This window comes from Pararge aegeria, chromosome 20, assembly GCF_905163445.1.
Source record: "Pararge aegeria chromosome 20, ilParAegt1.1, whole genome shotgun sequence".
Classification (NCBI taxonomy): Eukaryota; Metazoa; Arthropoda; class Insecta; order Lepidoptera; family Nymphalidae; genus Pararge; species Pararge aegeria.
This window is the reverse complement of record NC_053199.1, coordinates 11,273,022-11,293,279: the sequence shown is the minus strand read 5'-3', so window position 1 is coordinate 11,293,279 and position 20,258 is coordinate 11,273,022. Positions and strand designations below refer to the sequence as shown.

Sequence of the window (20,258 nt, the reverse complement as noted above, 5' to 3'; positions counted from 1 at the left end):
GCAAGACAATCTAATTCCAATTTAACTATCCTTAAATGGATTATTAAATGGCTTTTATGTGTTGTAATTTGTTTTCTCGATGATCTTTAACTTCGTTACTCTACGAGTCGTTGACTTTCACTATGCAAAATTTAAACAGAACTTTTACTCCAATGCATGAAAGAAAGACAGTAAATATACATTCGTATTTTTAAATACACGGTTGCATGCTCATATCGATACGTCAAGTGGAGGAAATGACGAAAGCGAGAAAAGCGTCACCTACTCGGGATGTATGTCTAATAAGATCGCTTCATTTTAGTTACCTATCGAAGCAATATAAAAAGCAAGCTCGGGTGTCACGATGCGTATAAATTAAATAAATGATTTATCTTTAAGTTTAATTCAAATATTAAATTTAGTCATAAAACATCATCACTCCATCGTCTTGTGTAAGAGTTATTCTGTTTGGGAAATAGACTTCAAACTCGTTCATCAACTGCACTTCTTAACTCCAACGCTCATATTCGTCACACATTCTATTTATCCCTGATTTAATTATCGTTAATTGATTTTTGTGGAAAAGGTACTAAGTAAATGTATAAACCATCAAATCTCACCTCTAAAAGTTATACGAAGGAATTTCAACCCATATTCAGATAGTTTTGAGACATTTAAGACCTTTTTGTAAAATTTTATTGGTGTTTTTACCTACACTTGAAGGAATTATCAATTTTTTACCGTCGCTATGAGACTGATGTGAAAGGCATATACTAATTTCGGCATCGAAGGTAGGAGAGCCGTAGCTTAATTTGATAAAGCGCTCAGGCCGAGATTGCCAGAGAGTCGCAGGTTCAAATCCTGTGGGTTCCGAAATTTTTTATATGCATTTTAAATTTAAAAAGTTTAAGACCTTACAAATAAATGTGACACAACGTCGCAATTGATAACAACACAAGGTGATAACAGCAACTGCGACGTTATATCACATGATGATATTGACTTACGATGCAGTGATTTACCACACTCCAACGAATAAAACCTTGTGATGTAAGACGGTAAAAATAATATAGTAATAATTGTCGGACTAAGCAGATAGGTCACCTGACGGTAAGCGGAAAAAAATCCATACACTATAAACAGAGCGACCATTCGCAGGGCAAGGAACTGGTACTGCAATGCCGCTTTATGCCGCTTTATGTCCATCAAACTTGGGCGTAGGTGCTGAGTGTCATGCGCTTGTAATTACACCGGCAGCCATGCTTTGCAGACCGAAACACAGCATTGCAACAATGTTGCTGAGCAGCAGAAATAAGAATGGCGGCGGTTCTTCCCCGGACGAGCTCAATCGTAGAAAGCTCTACGACTACTAATACTTAAGCCTCGGTAATGAACTGCTTACCCAAGCTCCCACGTGCATCTTCCTCCTTCATCTCATTTCCTTCAAATCACCATTTAAATTTTCAGGCAAAAGGCCACATTCACAACTTGGCCACGCATCCTTGTAACGCTCAGCTATGGATCTCAAGTGAATAGGCAGCCTTATAGGTCACGAACGCATTTATGCGCACAGTATTTTAAGCCCGACTGTCAGTCAAATACGAAATTTCCACTCCACAGTCAGGTCAATCGCAAATACCCTGGTGAATTCTTTATGTGCTCTCACTAAGAACCAAATTTGAAATGCATTTACGATGTTATACCGTACTAGCAGTGCTTGTGGTCAAAATTTTGGAAATTGTTTCTGTAAATAAACTAATAATTTTCTTTTTTGTCTGCTTTAACGGTCACATAAACATAACATGATTGTTTCCATATCAAGGTACTTCTCAAAGTACATATCGAGGCACTTTACAGTTACATTCTTCAAGACATATGAATGCATAGTGAAAATTATACTTGGTTTTACACGAATTTCGTTGTCAGGCAAATTTCTAACTTCTAAAGCCTGAATTTTTGGATATTTAATTTCGTATTGGTTGCTATACGCGCAATAATGTCCCTTTGTTTTAATTGTCCAACTTGAACCTAAAATCCTTGTGTTTTTCCTTTCTTCTACTGGGTTGCCCGACCGAGATAGCTTCTTAGCGATAGGGCCGTTTATTTTTGCTTGTTATATGTGTTATTAAAGTTCATTTCATATTTGGTTTATAACAAAGTGGATTTCATTAATTCATTCTCCCATTTCTGGTATGAGGAAATTAATATCCCGAACATTAAACATATTCGAGCATGTTGGTATAAGTAACTTGAGTAAATTATACAAATATTATATTATAACCACGATTATTCAAACCACGTTTCGAACAAATTTATCTTTGTCCCGAATAAGTAATATCTGAGACAAGAACAAAGCTGTGATTTTATCTTTACGTTTGCACATATAATATTATAGGCGCAAGTGTTCAAGACAGCGTACACACAAGATTAGTTAGAACTTAACTGAAATAAAATAATTCAATCGACCTAAGGTCAAAGATCTATGGGATGTGATTTTTTTGGTAATATTAATACATATCTATACCATCGCTCTGTTTCCACTTTTATAGACTAGCGCTCATAGTAACTGATGATGCAGCCTAGATTCTAATTCTAGATTTTAATACTCTCTTTTAATATTCAATAGGTTGCATACCTATGTACAACGGAAGGTTCAGACCAATCAAGTACGGAGACAGGCCCAGGAAAAGAAATTGATTTAATTCTCGATTTTGTCAGTAGCCATTAAGTTTTCTGGACAATTTTGAAACTTCGGGTCGAGAAACTTAAACAGACACTTAAAGTCTTTAACACTTTTAAAGTTTCTGTAAGTTATAAAAAAGTTTGATAAGTTTATATAATACACTCGCGACATTAGGACACTCGCGACTTCATTCGTGCATAAGTCAACCTTAAAAAAGATAGACATATGCTGCCTTTTTTTAGAACTTTTAATTACTTTTTCTAACATGATTCGATCGAAACTTTAACCGTTTACTCAGCGGAAGCTCTCAAAAGAAAGAAAAGCCCTGATTTTGAAACATTCTTCATTGGTGCTGTTATTGTTCGTAGCGTGATAAAATATAGCCTAAAGCTTTTAATCGGACCAGTAGTTCCTGATATCACCGCGTTTAAGTAAACAAACAAACGAACTCTTCAGCTTTATATTAGTATAAGATAAGATAAGATAAGTAAGTGTACGAAATATTTTATAGTTTTTGGCATAAACAATTCTATTTTGTCTAAAGTCTACGTTCAAGGTGCTAATATTTGTATATCTCATGAACTCGTTACACGTAGTTCTCTGAAATGGAGCGATCAAAGTTAATAGTGTTGACTTCGTTGGTAGTGTTACGACTACACAGAGGTTGTTGGAATACGTTTAAAGTAATATTCTACACAAACGAGCTTTCTTTTTCACTTTGTATCAGTTTTCTCTGAACTTAATAGAACTTAGAATAAATTTTCAGTTAACGGAACTTTTTTTTTAATTACATCATTAGTACAGAAGTCCCCAAAGTTTGGGAACGTGTCTTCTTTTTCGGTTTGGGATAGATTCCATGGTTACCTAATATTTAAGGTTTGGGAAATTCAGTAACGTCATGTGTTTTTTAAGCGATGTCTATAACAGCCTATAACAGTCCACTGTTGGACTAAAGGCCTTTCCCAACGGTTCGCTCATAATCAATAACGCTGGGAAGACGGGTTGGGGATCAGAGTAGATGGTCGTAGTAGCACACTGGTGGAAGAAGCTCATCCGCGGGAAGAGAAAGGGCGCTGACGACTGTAAACTAGGGGGAGTTTGATCCCCAGCAATTAAATATCGATTGCTTTAACGATGAACAAATCATGAGGAAACCTGTATTCCTATGATTACTTAATATAATTAAGGGGTTGATAAAAAACACTTTTAAGGGTATTTTTTTATTTCATTTTAAAAAAGAAAGATTCTTACCACAAGAGTGTGAAACGTCTATGTTTTTTTAAGTTTTAAAAACAGGATTTTTTTTCTTCTGTGCTACTCTACTAAGCGAATACCAAAATCCTTAGAACTACCTTCTAATTTTTAATGTTCTAAACGTTGAAATATATAGAAATCTCATACAGTCTTTTAATCCTCATTCAACCGTTTGAGGGTAGATTTCCTGAATAAAAATACTTGATACATTAACCGTTGCATAATTCTGCCAGTAAAAGTCAGAATATAATCTAAAAATCAGTCTATCTGCTTTGTAGATTAGCCGAATAAATTAGGCAGACAGGTAATACAGATATTATAAACAGACACTTCAATATTATCAATTGTATAGATTTGATCACGTTTACTACGTGATCGAGCTATCTTCGTCAGTTAAAGTCAAAATTTTGGCGCCATAAATCGCCATTGGCAACACGCACTGCCTAATAATAATTCCAAAACAAAATTGCTTGGTCGCAGGTAGATTAACTTAGCTGTACCTACTAAGCCATTTGTAAACGGACAAACAGGGCAGTGCTTAAAATATAATTACGCGAGTCTGCCTTCGCCGGGCAGTGCTCTTGTTTTATTTTAATAGCCTCCCGCACACGTTGTTCGCCATTTTCATCGGAATTAAAATGAAAATGAGCTTTTAAAATGCTCCTTTTTAAAACGTATGCAAATATTGACGGTTTATTTTAAAATATGGAAATGTAATATTTATGTAACTTAGGGACCGTTCTTCTGTAAAGCTTTACTAAGGCGTATTGCTAAGCGATTTTGCTTCAACATGATGTTTTCGATGAATGTGATGCGATAGCCTAGTGGGCAAGACTTCAGCTTTTCGAGGGTACCGAGTTCAATCCCAGGCACACACTATGTGCCTTTTAAGAATAAATATAATTTGGTTTATAGGTGAAGGCAAAATATTGTTGAGAAATCTGCATATTTACAAAATAAAATTCTGCCAATACTCCCTATTAAAATTATCTCACTCAAAAAAGTCTAAGGTAGCGCTACTTGATTAATAGGTATGAATACTAGCTCTGCGTATATCGTAGTATGTAGCCATACCGTTATTAAGACATTTAGTATTAAATGTATTGGATTTTAAAGTGGCCCTTGTTCGTTTCTAAGTACAAAATTAAGTTGAGATTGTATCGACGGTTTAGTCGAACACACATATATGTTATTATGAATCCTATAGGAAGCTTCTTTTGTCATTTTAAAATTAACCTAAATCCGTCTCCGGGAATCAAGCTATAAACAAACTTCTTCTTCTTCGTCGTTTGCTTCATTACTGAAGGTCATGTCCGGAGCCAAGTTCCTTCGTAGCGATTTTTATCACAGCCTTCCCATCATGTTCTTTACTCGGCCTTATTGATAGCTTCTGTGATAGGAAGGAAGGAGCGACTTTACCTGGTCAGACCAGCAACGAGGTGAAACAAACACGCTGTATTTAATATTTTAAATCTTAGTATGGCCATGGACTTTTATTCGCTTTAATCCTTCTCATTTATATTAATATAAACGTACTGACCACTAGTACTAGAAACCATTTTATCAACAGTCCTATTTAGGATCTACCGCGAAGCGTAGTTTTTCTTTCCCATATTCATCAGGAGCATACTAACGTCCACCTGCTGGGGATAGGCCTTTAGGAATTAATCAACTCAAAAATACTGTAGGTAACACATAGATAAACTCTGAAATCATTGCAATCCTTTTTTGGACAGTTGCATTATAAGGAACATTAAACGTTATACCTTCGATCCCGGGTATTATCAGCATGTGATAATCACCGGAAACCGTATTGGAGTAGCGTGAAGGTTCTAAGCTCTAACCCCTGTCCCTAATGAGAGAGTAGCGAGTGATAATTAATTAAAAGGTGAAATATAACGTATTATATATATAATACGTTATATTTTACCTTTAACTAATTATTTTAATATAATAATATTATATAATATACAAGCTCAGATAAAAAAGAAAACTCCGCCATTCTATCGATCGTAAATAAATTATTTCGTAACCAAAGAATTTTAAAATAATTTAGCTACATCTTTGTCTCTTCAACAGCTTGGTGAGAGAATAAAATAATAGTCCCTACCTGCATGATTGATATTGTTGCTTGTTATTTTACCTTCGTATTCAAATGATATTGTAGCAGTTTTTTTTCCTTAAAATGTGACTTAGCTACTCGTATATCGGTTTACCGCTCCCAAAACCGACTGGATACTAAATTTCACGAAAATCATCGGAGCCGTTTCTTAGACTCAGATTATATACATCAAGGTATTAGCCTATTAGGTATTGCTCGTTTAATATTATATTATACTAAGACAATACACACATCGCCACTCATCTAGTCAAATTAAGCGGAGCTTATGTTATGGGTACTAAGTTGACAGATGAATATTTTTTATGAATAATATACTTCTTATATACAGATAAACACACAGCACTGAAACATTCATGGTCATCACACAAACGTTTTCCAGTTGTAGGAATCTAACTGACAGACTCAGAAAGCAGGGTCGCTGTAGATAAATATATCAAAAGAAAACAATTACTAACAACGAGATAACAATGAGGAATGTAACCAAATTGGTGCTGTCCGCCTCTGAGCCTCAGAGAGAACATTAAACCATCGGACCCGGTTATTATCACTAATATGTGGTATTAGCCGAAAATAGCGTAAGCTCTGAACCTCTTTCTCCCGAGAGAGACGAGAGAATGATACGTTGATAGGTGTAATATAATAGTAATAATGGTCACAAATTGTTTACTAACTAATCATTTAGATGTACCAATTAATTGAAAATATGGAAGTAACAATTAATTAAAATCAATATGTTCTTCCGTTCCTGGGCCAATATACGTTAATCATTAAAGTAACAGACCCGGTTATCATCACTTCATCATATCAATCCCTACCGGCCTACAACAGGGCAAGGGTATCGTCCCACAATGCGAAGGGTTCAGGCCGTAGTCCACCACGCTGGCCCAGCTCGGATTGGTGGACTGTGAAGCTGTTACAAACATTATGGAGATCACTCAGGTATCACTAAGGCATCAGGTGTCCTCAGGTTTTTTTTCCTTCACCGTTATAGCTAGTGATATTTTAATAGCTTAAAACACACATACTCGTAACTTGGGAAAGTTAGAGGTGCGTGCATGTTTCGAACTCAGCCCCCCAAAATTGAAACCGAAGTCCTAACTCCTAGGCTATTACCGTGTTATTATTTATTTGTGTTTATATCTGGCAATATGTTGTATAATGGGAGAAGAGGATCACATGCTTCCTCTAGCTAACTTAACAATCACATCGTCATCATCATCTTAACCCATTACTGGCCCACTACAGAGCACGGGTCTCCTCCTACAAAGAGAAAGGGTTAGGCCGTAGTCCACCACGCTGGCCCAATGCGGGTTGGTGGACTCAACACACACCTTTGTAATCATTATGTAGAACTCTTAGGCACGCAGGTTTCCTCTCTATACTCAACTATACGTGGCATTTAATATTATTAATATAATAAAGTTTGTAATTTCCTACATAAAACTATACAATAGCAAATTAAGCTTCACACGCTCAGATAAAATAGCAAACTCGGCAATTTTATCCGTGATAAACAAATTAACATTTAAACCGTTTTTGCCCGCATATCTGCATAACAAAGAGTCGCCGTAGCGAATGGGTCGGACAATAAATAGGGGTAGATAAGGGTCATCTTGTCTTACGTATAAAGGGCTCTGAAATTAGTATTCGCTATTGTAAGTTTTATAGTTTGCCAGTTACATTTCCGCAAATCTTTATATTCACACAATAAGGGTACAGAGATAGTTAATGCGTTTCGCATTGCAGCTTCAAACCACAAACCTGATTCTAATTAGCATGTAAAATTTGCTGAATGTATTCAATAAACCTTCTCTTCATTAAATGGTAAAATACCTATTAAATGAAATGAAATGAAATATTTATAATGCTAAATATAAGTTACTTATTGGTGTTTAGGATATTAAGTTCCAACATATTCTGTTAATACATCAACATGCAAAATTTAAACATTAAGTTATATTAATAATAATCTTATTTGTTATCAATTATATAAAATAATGTTTTGAGATTTATAGTGTCATATTAAATCATTGTATTAGTTATTTAATCACAATTCTAATCGTTGACATCGTTCAAAGAGCAGAGGCCCTGAAATGGAGCTGGGCTGGCCACATATGTCATAAGGGGGATAGGCGGTGGAGCCGAACGATTCTGGATTGGCAACCGCGCACTGAACACAGAAGCATCGGCCGCTCGATTGGGGGATGATATCGTAAAGACAGCAGGGAAGAAGCAGGGTGCAGCTAACCAGCAATAGACCGAGATGGCGGCAAATGAAGAGGCCTTAGTCCAGTGGACTGAAATAGGCTGATGATGACCTATTAAGGCTGTAACGTATAGTATATCCTTGCCAAAATTGACTTTTTAGGGTCTTCAACGCAGATGATAGATTATCTGCTTGTTTACTGTAGTAAATAACAAATTTGTGATTTCTGCAGATTTATTAAATGAAATGAAATAAAAATTAAATAAAAATACACTTTATTGTACACCTAACAGAAATGAAATTATAAACAAAAAAAAACACAAAATAAAAACCAACAGGTAAAATCGGCGGCCTTCGCAAGAAAGCGATCTCTGCCAGGCAACCCAACAAAGGAATGGAAAAAAAACACTTTAGGGTTAGGTTGTACACAAGAAAAAGTTACCAAATTATGATATATATATATATATATATATATATATATATATATATTTAACTCAATTATTCTATCATAAAAATTATAAGCCTAAAACATAGAAGGTACTATTTATTAGTTGTTGCTGGTTAAATATAAAAGTATAATTACTCGTATTTATGTCCAAGACTAACACGTAAATGTAAAACAATATTGTTTTTTTTTATTTTCAAACACAGTTTTAACCCAGATGTAGTCAGCATGTCAATTTATATGATGAAATACGCTAACGCACAGCAATTAGGTCCAATTAATTGCGCTTGAGCGCATAATGTTTGGGTAAAATAAAATGCTGCTGTCGTTTAAATCAAAGGTGTAAACTTTGTACGTAGTATTATCATATTCTTGTGTGTATCGATTTGTGCACCAGCTTATTTTTGTCTAACGTTTTGACAATGTGCCACAGTAAGAGAACCTTTATGAGTATATTTTGACAAGAAAATAGTAACACCTGTTTTCTTCTTTTACAATAATTCACGATTGATTTGAATCAGATAAATTTTATAATCTGTAATAAGTATGAGGGCAGTAAGATGTAGGGTTACAGTGGCGTGCATAGAGGGTATGCACAGGGTATGCAGATGATATAAATAGTGAAGAAATCTCTCGTACGAGTTAGGATATACTTAAGGGTAGGCTTTTATAACTCTTGCAATGCCTATCCTGAAGTTTTTTATAACTCGTACTGGTGATTTTCTAAATTTTATATCATCTGCATACCCTTTATGCACGCCACTGTGGGGTTAGAAATAAATAATAAAAAAACAATTTTTATTATTAAACATGTTTAATGTGATATTTATTATTTACAAATTATGATTCTATAGGCAGGTAATATATTGTAGTCTACAAGAACAGAGCTGTATTTTTTTTTGCTTGTTTTACCTCACTATATTTACATAACATTACCTAAAACTAAATAACGCTTATGATAAACAAAGTTTATTAAAAACCAAATCGATTATTAAGTCGTTTGAAATATGAGATTTGTACTTTAGTATTTATTTATTAAAATCTCACGTTCAAGGGACTTAATAAAAACAAACATTTTTCTATTTTTGTAGTCGTGTATTAAAATTCGTATTAATTATAAAATGAAGATTAATAATAACTATTATTACTTTATTTCGATAGACTTAGAGCCTAGCAACCTTATTTTTAGTAACTTAAACTAGGCGAATGACTAATAATATATATACATTTAAAATTTACATTTTATTGATATGCTTTGTTAAAATAATATATTTGTACATGTAAGGTTATTAACTCCAAGATTGTTTGTGTTACATAACAATAAAAGTTATTACTTTAAGTTTTCGTTTAAACATAATATTTCTTGTAACATATTGTTATGTTAAATACTCAACGGATGGTTATAGGTTTCCGTATATTATTTTACCCGGGTGTTAACAAGATGTAAGTAGCATCGTTGGGAAGTTACGTAAGCTAAATAGCGTATGAAAATCTATTTTTGTATTTAAATCTGCTGGTTGTTAAACAACCACGTGTTTCTGTTTAATTAACAATTCCCAGTGTGGCAGCATTGGGCCAGTACGGTACAATCAAAGATCCTACGGGATCCTGCAGTGCCGACAACAAGACAAAAAGTCAACCAAAAGTTGTACTCTCACAAAGGAGACAGACGGATCAAAGGCACGCTGCACACACGCATTATGACTGTCAATAATATTGCGTGTAGTTGGTGACATAGAGAAAAAGGGCTGTGGAATTTTGAAAATCCCTTAAATGATGATTATGAATGTAAAAATAATCCCCAGTACATTATTTGAATTTTTCCCGAGTACAAGTGTGACCTAGTTCTGGTGTGTAGTTTGCAGGAGTACAAAATTCCAATTTTCAGCTTGTTAGCACCAGGGCCAGTTAACAAAAGTTCTATTGTCCTTTTGTTTCGACTTTTGAGTTGTGTTTGACCCTTCCGGGATCCTTAGGGTTCGTTTCGAGAGGAGATGAGCGGAGCAAAAAATTGACAATTAGAGTGTTTTAATTGGGCGACAAGAAAACGCTTGAATGTGATCTCACTTAATGGCAAGTCACAATGCAGTGCAATAATAAACCTAATTTTTAAGACGGTGATATACGGCAACAACCTCCCATCAAACTACAACAGCACGACACGAAATGGGCAGGAGCCCATGCTAGTAGTAATAATTTACAAGTTCCCAAAGTTGTCCTCCCATCCTCCACTTACAATACAATAATGCTAAGCAGGTTTTGACCACTTGCGTTTAGAAATTACTTTCTTCTAGCAAATTGATTTAAAAACTCAACATTAACTGTTTTCTAACCGGCGCATGTGATGCGCACGGTTCAAAGCAACTGGAAAACAATGAACGTTGGCTTCCTGCCGGACTGCTAACTGCAAGATAGACCACGAGCGGTCAATCCTCTCAGTAAACCTTCATACAAGGAATCCGCTCACGAGCTAGTTAATGATCGCTGTTTCCCGATTTTTTTTCGATTTTTACGAGTGAAATCAAACCATTTATTATATTTTTAAATGTAACTGAATCCGTCGTTTAAGCCGTCAGAGATCGCATAAACTTATCCCAATATTTGAAACACCTGTATCTGCACATGTCTAGGTAACAGATTTGTCTACTTTTGATAACTCATCTCCTCTTCGCTCTATGATACAGTGTCGGGCAAACTCTGACTAAAATAGGTTATGAATATAATTTGAGTACCTAAAATTCAAAAACTATTTCAGACGTATTTTACATTAAAAATTTACAATTACTACTTACGATAATAATTATAACTTATATCTCCTACGAGACAGGAGATTTATGCCCAGCTGTGGGACATAAGTTTGATGATAATGACAATGGTTCAGTAACTTGCTTTACGATCATATTCAAACATATATTCATACATATTATTCAAACGCTTGTTATACCTTTTTTCGCACGTACCCGCTCTTTTGCCGATTATTCTCTCATAAAAAAAGAAGTCTGTGAGATATTTCTTACAACAATAACGCTGCCTATAATTTTATTTGTAATGCTAATTTATTTTCTTTCAGGATTTAAGTTTGTGAGAGCTATAGATAGTATTTCTTCTTATAAAATATTATGATTCCGATAACAAAAATTAAAATTAAAAATTAATTTATTATAAATTTCGTTTCAGTGTCGCGCTTACAACAATAATGAGAACGGGAGCCTTGAAAGTTCTTATTCAATCTTAAAGGTACTCAAGCTATACGTGGCAGGACACACATATGCCGTAAGAAGCAGCAGTTCGTATGAAATGTGGATGAAAAGGTTTCGTGAGAGTTGATTGGATTGCGAAGTCCCTTAGCATACGCCACGGTTAGTGTTGCCAGGCGTCCGGATAAAGCCGGACATAGTTAGGCTATTTCATTGCGTGTCCGGTCAAAATAAACGATGTCCGACTTCTCCGGCTTTTATCAAGCTTTTACATTTCGCAAGTCGATAAATGTTTATCTCCAATATACTTTTTATTGATGACTCTATTTGACTGATTAAGAAGTACTAAGACTGACTTGGCATTCGATTTTAGTTTATATTTCAGTAGACTAGACACTATCCAGCCTTTTTTCTCAAACGTCCGGCCTTTTTATCGAAATATTCGGCCAAGCTAGCTGATGTGTCCGGGTAGTAGGTTTGGCGACATGGTAACCTATCTACGGAGCATATTCAGTAAAAACTGCTACGAAATTCAAACACCTCTTTAACGACTCACTAGAAAACTTAGTCGTTTATACGACTTTTTCGAAACAAAGGCGTGCATTTAAAAGAACAGCACAAGGTTCCTAAAACTTAACCTGCGCGGATTACTACCTACACAAAACTAAATTGCTTAGAGTAACCGCTGTCAGTACAAGTACCTCTTGGCTTTTGAAGTAAAAGTCACTGAAGAGGTTTTTGTATAAAGCGCAATACTTCAGTCTAGGCACCGCAAAGATAAGATGGAAGCCGACGCCAAGAAACGCGTCACAAACTTTTGCGGTGAAACTTTAATACTTTTGTCTAACTATTTGAGTCTTTGCTCTGTTTCAGTTTATTATAATATAGCTTATTTTATTTAGAGTACCTACTTCCCTTTGAGCATTATTGGCACGAAAGTTACTTTTATTTATACATCTTAATGTTCTTTGTTTTATAACATAAAATATTTCACTTATAAAATAATGCTGGACTAATAAAACATGCAATGATTATGTATTTGTGTTTATTATTAGTGAATATAACAGGACGTCAAATTACGGTTAATGCTTTAAATTTATTCAATAGAAATTAATTGCTGCATAATATGCTATATTATTGTATAATACAAACTATAATTGGTAATAAAGTAATTGATTGTCAGCACATATTATGTAGTAAGGTCGTTTTGTAATATTTTGTTATATATAAAAAACACTACAAAAAACAACTTTATAATGCCTAAGACAAAATCTTAGGCATTATAAAGTTGTTTTTTGTCGTTTAGTTGTTATATTATACTTCGTCGGTCGGTCGTTAGTTCCTCAGTTAGTTTTCTATTTGAGTTATCTATGTCCACTGGCTTGGGTTGTCTTGCCTGACAATCATGAAGAAACAATAATCTTAATCAAAAAATAATCTTCATTACAGTTTACTTAACTATTTCAGAACATTATGCGTTTCCAATATATGTTGATGGGCGGAGGCAAGTTAATAATTGCAATATACCAGGGACTGATTATATAATATTTATACATTTATTTTCATGAATGGATAGTAAATCTCCAATAACTTGACTTCAGCTCTGAACTTTAGATAAAAAATAATTTCATCGTACCTACAATGGCAATAAAGAGAATAATATTTAAAGTCATATTATACCTGAATAGAGTTTATTAACAACAATAAGTCTCAAGAAACGTAACAAGTGAATTTACTTGAAGTATAGAATACTACAGTAACATCCATAACGAAAAACTGGCAGCAGCGTCCTCTGCTACTACTACTACTGCGATCACCAACTGGTCTGGCCATCGTCGTGATTATAGGCAAAACATCCCGTTGGGAGAGGCCTTTAGTCCAGCAGTTGACTGTTATAGGCTATACATTGACAGTATTGTGCTTAGAGAGATCTAAAGTTTGTTAAATCATATAAATGTAGAATCATTAGTTTAAATCAATAGTTATAAATGATATTTAGGTTTATATTGATTAATTTAATCTTGCGGTGTTAGTTGAATTTCATTCGCAACGGCACATTATTCAAGTAAGCAAATTATAAATGACCAGTGAATACTGTGAATATTGTAAATTAATCAAAATGAAACAATCAAACCCGACAAAGAGAAGGTAGCCCGCTTTCGCGGTTGCGTGGAGATTTGAGCATTACTTGTGACGAATTATAAGAGTCTTACTCTAACCGAGGGCGTTGGGTCAAGTGAATGGTCGTAAATTCACACGCTACTGCAGACTTGGTTAATGGTTTACAATAGTTGATATGAAAATTGTATCAGGTTACCTCCAAGTGATCTTATTTCCTCATAGTTTAGTTCCACTTCGCTGTATGAAAACGTAACATTCCGAATCGATTGCTTTTAAGGTGATTCAGGTCAATGAAAAAATTATATAAAAAAAAAAAATACTGTAATGTGATGCGTTTTTGTCCATTGTAATGGACGTATAATTAATTATCTTTACAATCCTTACCAACGTTATGTATTTACTTACAAAATTGATAATGATCTACGGTGAGCAATTCTATATTATGTTACTTATTTTACAAAATTATTCAATGTAAAACATTAAATTGACACACATTTTATTTTTGTAAACTTATCATCTTTCACCTCTTATCATTGGTTTACATCTAAGTTTATAAGTATAAGTAAGCATTTTTACATAACTAATATAGTTCATGAGATGTGGCAACATTGATATAATTGTAAGGGTGGGGAGAGAAAAAGCTTGGTGGTAGCTAACGCTCCTAGAACCCGCAGTCGGTTGCCAGTTGTTGTCCAAGACGGACTGCTCTATCACGTTCTGCATTGTATCTAAATGGAGAAATATTTTTTAGTATGAGTAATAACACGGTAGGAACATTTTTGATGATAGGAGATAATAATATGTCAAAAACATTGCTGTACACCTCACCAAAGGTCAAGCCACGTCACGCGTGCTATTTAATTGGATTTTGTAAATCGATAGATTCTTATACCAGAGTTATAATAACTTACTAAGATAATTTACACAGTTCCGCACAGAAAATCAATTTTATACAGGTTTTAAGGTTTCAAACTTTGTAATTTCAAAAAAAAAAATAAACAATTCTTACCATATGTTGTCACATCGGGTGTATAAAATTTCTGCTCAGCTGGTTGTAAAGCCACCACGTAATCTAAACAAGAAAATTAAATAGCATAAGTTCTAGATTGGTCAATTTAATAATAAACTTTTCGCTGCTATTAGAACAGAGCAAGTTTAATCTAGTTTCAACAGGATTACACGTGGGACTCATTAATTAATAATTTATAATTCTTCATTACACGATTATAAAATACTAGCTGTTTCCCGCGACTTCGTCTGCGTTTGATTTTGTTTTTTCATGTGGCATTAAATTTAGTTGTAGTTCTATAAAAATATTCAGTATCGCCTTAAATGAGGGGTTTGCTGCTGTCCGCTGAGGAGTTCTGTCCCCTATCTCCAACCACATTCAACAGATCTACACAAAGTTTGGGCAAAATTAAAAGCATATTATTACCTCTATAGTACAAAAATAATTATTTAAATCGGTTATAATTTGTCGGAGTTATAGTGTAAAATCATCAAACACTTTCATCCCCTCTCCCAAAGGAACCGAGCTTAATGTCGGGATAAAAAGCATCCTTATTCCTTCTTACACTTCCAAGAATATGTGTACAAAGTTTTATGAGGATCGGTTTAGTAGTTTTGCGTGAAAGCGTAACAGACAAACTTACATTGACATTTTATATTAGTAGGGATCCCTGTCCCTATAATATTAGTAGGGATTTAACACTAATGAAACTGCAACGAATTATCAGACTTGTCAAATATCTTCAATGGACCTTGCGGAAAGACAGAATTTTATAATTATTTTCGACATGTGTTTTATTATTTTTAGCAATATTAGACTTTTTATCTCTTCTTTTCAACTCAACTTTAAATTTCTATCTCAACCTAAACGGATTCCAGTGAAAATATCATGGGAATCCGTTTTTGAAAAGAACAGTTTCCCCAACTGTTTAACTATCTGGTGATAGAAGATGTGTAACGTCTTAAGCGGCCAACAGGCTGTATTTTTTAAAGTTCTGTAGTAAAGAAGTAGGCAATTAGGTCATCGTCACTCTTGAACATCAATTTACGGCAAATAGCAACTGCAATTTACGGCTAAATTTCATAAATTATTAGAAGAGTACCAGGCGTCCAGATAGAAATTGATGTTTATAGTATTTCTACTGCGTGACGAGAGGAGGAATAGTTGTATTATAGGTAATTAATGTCACCCAAGAACATCCGCAACATAATTTGCGGGTAAGTTTTAGAAATTACTTTTATGGTATGGACTGGTAAGCGTTGTGGTGAGCGCTGTGGTTTTAAGTTGCAGGCCCTGGGTTCGAATCTCGGCCGAAGCTAGTTAACACAACAAAGACTTGCCGCCAAGGTATTTAGCGTTTCGGTACGATGTCGCGTAGAATCCGATTAGAGGCATGGGTTTAATATAACTGCGGTTCTCCTTAACAAGTTAGCCAAATACCATTTCAGACTGCATCTTCACTACCACCAGGTGAGATTGCATAACTTGTAGCGTAGTCCCCCGGGCGTCTAACAAAGCCAACAAGATTAGACGCCCGGGTGCGTGCCCTATTGGTTTTTAGTTTGGGTATAAGCCTTTAGAGGGGGGAGTCCCACCAAGCCTCCGTCCTGCCCAACGGTCGGAGGTAGCAATAAAGTTTTTCCACTACGCCAAAAAAAGAAAAAAAGGCTTACTTGTAGCGGAATTAAAAAATCGGTAAGAAACTACCAGGCATCCAGACAGTGAGGATGTTTATTTCTACGGTGTGAGGTCAAAGAATAGAGACGGTGTTAATAATGAAAACGACTATTTATATGGATATTATTCGTATGGATAATACACAACATTCTTTACTGTTTATACCACGGTAAACAGATATGCAGCATTGCCGTTTATTGTCGATTATAGCCCACATAATTGGAACAGATGATGCCCCGCGGTTGTCGCTAATAACGCCTATTTGTTCAGCTGTTGGCAATTTACAGATGCGTCATGTTACATTGATGTATTTATGTGTAGTAATGCATTATGCATATAACTTTTATTTTATTAATCATAATAAGTCGAACTAATTGAATTAATTTAGTCTCAAACCACACGGGATTTGGGTACTGAGACATGGTAGGGTTGCACTCCCGGACTTATAATCTTATAAAACTTTCACACATTTATGGTGACGCTTAGCATATTCAACAGATAACTTAAAATTCAGTTAATCAGTAATGGAAGCGTACAGCCAGGTATGCTTCCCAGTCGTATTATACATATGTACGTAAATAAACAAACAATCTATGGACGTTGTCTATGGACGTTTAGGAAAAAACTCACCGAACACTTAACGGTGAGTTAAATTTTTTGTCAAATTAAGTTTACATCGCATACGCTTTGTCAATGCTATATGCACTTGTAATTTACGTGCATATCAGTCCATGTTTTCTTGTGTGTGCTATACTTAAAAACGTATAATATGCATGTTGTTAGTGCTCTTAATAAATAAATAAATAGACGTAGCTCAAGTACAAAGAATTAAGAGAATCCGTGTACACGACCAATATTGAAGCATCAAAAACCACTCCACTTAAGTAGTGTTCATCGAACAGGCTGTTAGTCACTTCTTTCAATTTAGTAGTTGAGAGCAATTATTTTACGTCTTATGTTGTAAATAAACATTAACCATAAAATGGGAAAAATGAGAAAAAGTTCGTCAGCTAGCAACATTCCGTGGGTTGTTAGCCATTAGCCATACGTGCGCCGGGCGTCACTGACACAACGAACATTAATTAATTAGGGTTCTTTAAGTTTTTAATTCTATGCCCACGTACATAATTTTAAATTCCTTAAACTTGTATCTCTTGTATTTAACTGTCTGTTAATTGAGTTGTCGTTAGTTCTCTAATCTATTATGTCTATTTAATAATAATTATAATAAATTCCGTGGTTGTGGTTGTTCTCGTCGTTGTTGTTTTCGCCTTTAGAGTTTAAAAATTATTAAATGAAATACTTACGATTTGGCACTGTCGTGGTGGTGTTTGCCATTAGTACTAAAATAATAATTTAGGAAATGTTAATTGTAACACTTACGATGCGGTGTTGTAAACTCTGTTGTTGTTGTTGACGGCGTGGTTGTCGTTGTTGTGGTAGTCGTTGTTGTCGTTGTTGTTGTCGTCGTGGTAGTTATCTTTATTTCTGCGATAAAATAACGATATTTTAGAAAACAAAATTGCCTAGTTTATTACCTGACAGCTTTATTTTGCTGAAAAAAATGTTAAAATTGTTCCAGTAATTCCGGAGCCTATTGAGTACAAACAAAAAAAAATCTTGCATCTTTATAACATTAGTATTGATATATCCACGCTTACAGAAAAATTCAATGATATCAAATGACAGAAAGATGTTTTTTTCTTACTAATAGAAAATCTATTAATGATAACTTATAATAAATTGACACTGGATGGTAAAAGCAAAGTTAAAGGTGAAGTCTATTGTGTGCTTCTTATAAAACTGGGCGTGTTTCGGTTTAAAAATTTCGGTTTTGCTTTTCGGTTTTCGGTGATATAAGTATGCGATGGATATCTTGTTTTTAGAACTTAGATTATAAAACTAGAATTCTTGCGAAGTAATTTACGCTGTACAAAGATAAACGTGTTGTTTTTCACGATCGCGTGACCGCAGCTTGGAGAGTAATAAATCGCTCCTTACATGTCAGCTAACACTTGGTTAATTTTACGTGGGTATAACTTCTAAGAAATTACTATTACAGAAAAGAGCTAACGCGTATTCGTAAATGTGTACACGCAAAAGAAGAAAAAATCTATTATTATATTTTATACACTCATATTGTTTCTTCAATTTTAGGTCGGGGTTTATTAATTTATATAGGTATATATATAAATATTCTCTAAGAGCGTACTTGCAACTTGCCTTCTATTTATTTGTTTCTTCAACTGCCTCGTTGGTCTAGCGGTTAGCATGTTCGGCCACCGATCTCGAGGTCCGGGGTTCGAAGCCAAGTCGGGCAAATTAATAGTATTGGGTTTTTCTACCAACAAAATTCTTAGTGCCAGCTCGGGGTTTGGAATTTGGAGGTGATTCACCCCCGTTCCTCGGAAAGCACGTAAATCTTTCGGTCCTGCGCCTGATCTGCTTCCGATCGACCACTGTGACCGAAATCGGTCAGAGAAACTGTCTTTTGTTTATATTTTAGCACTTACCATACAATCTCAAAGTCCCTTCAGATTTGCCAATCGTATTTGTAGCTATACAGGTATATGTACCAGTGTCTTCGTTGCTAAATTCTGTAACAGTGAGGACGGTCCTTATCTGGTAAGAAGAGACGCGAACTTCGCTTATCTCATGTTTTCCTCTGAAAAGAAAGATAAAATAAATAAATATTACAATACAAATATCGCCATCTAGCCCTAAAGTAAACGTAAGATGACTTACCTACTACGATAAATATTTTAATGAATAATATACATAAATTCTTATAATATACAATAAACAACCAGACACTGAAAAAAAATTGTATTCATTACAAAAACATTTTCCGATTGTGGGAATTGAACCCACGGCCTTGACTCAGAAAACAGCCGCCGCCCACTGCGCCGACAAAGACATGCCGCTAAATGAAGAAGCGTTCGAGTACCATCTTGCTTGGAAATTGATTAGGGTATGGGTGTAATATGCCATGCACCTAACAGGTTGGCCCGTTATATTATGAAAATTAAGCTTAATTTGCTATACTCCGCAAAAAGCAGGAGAATGGTGTAATTTATAATTTCTTCAATCCTTATACTCCACACCAAACAGATCTTCGGCAATGTAAGCTACATTTCTTTACATTCATTACATTAATACGCACGTTTCGCTCCGAAACCGGAGCATCCTCAGGAGATATTGACTTTACAATGAATAATTGTTTAAATTAATTGTCTTAACATTTTTTTACTTTTCGCGTAGTAAAGCAAATTAAGCTTAATTTTCATAATATATCATGGATTTCCGCAAAGAAGCGCCTGCTTCTATCCAATGGTTGGCCCGTTATCAACATAGACTGTACCATCACTTATCAGTAGTTGAGATTGCAATCAAAGGCAAACTTGTAGTGGAATAAAAAAAAGATGTGAGTAATATTCCTTTATGCTGCTGTTTCAGCGGAATTTCATTATTAAGAAGACGACGGTAAAGTTTCACGGAAATTATCGTCGAAATATGCAGAATAGTTTCGAACCTGCCAGAGTTTATCTTTAAATTGATAACATCT

At 34.8% G+C, this 20,258-nt stretch overlaps 1 protein-coding gene across 1 annotated transcript in view; it reads right to left on the bottom strand.

The window, feature by feature from the left end:
- Nucleotides 1-14,520: 14,520 nt before the first annotated feature.
- Nucleotides 14,521-20,258, bottom strand: part of LOC120632887 (lachesin-like) — an 82,684-nt gene continuing 76,946 nt past the window's right edge. Inside the window, exons 8-11 of the mRNA XM_039902926.1 lie at nucleotides 19,207-19,358; nucleotides 18,077-18,181; nucleotides 15,017-15,079; nucleotides 14,521-14,735 (exon numbers count right to left, since the gene is read on the bottom strand). Of these exons, the coding sequence (XP_039758860.1) occupies nucleotides 14,521-14,735; nucleotides 15,017-15,079; nucleotides 18,077-18,181; nucleotides 19,207-19,358 (535 nt within the window). The remainder of the gene's footprint in view (nucleotides 14,736-15,016; nucleotides 15,080-18,076; nucleotides 18,182-19,206; nucleotides 19,359-20,258) is intronic.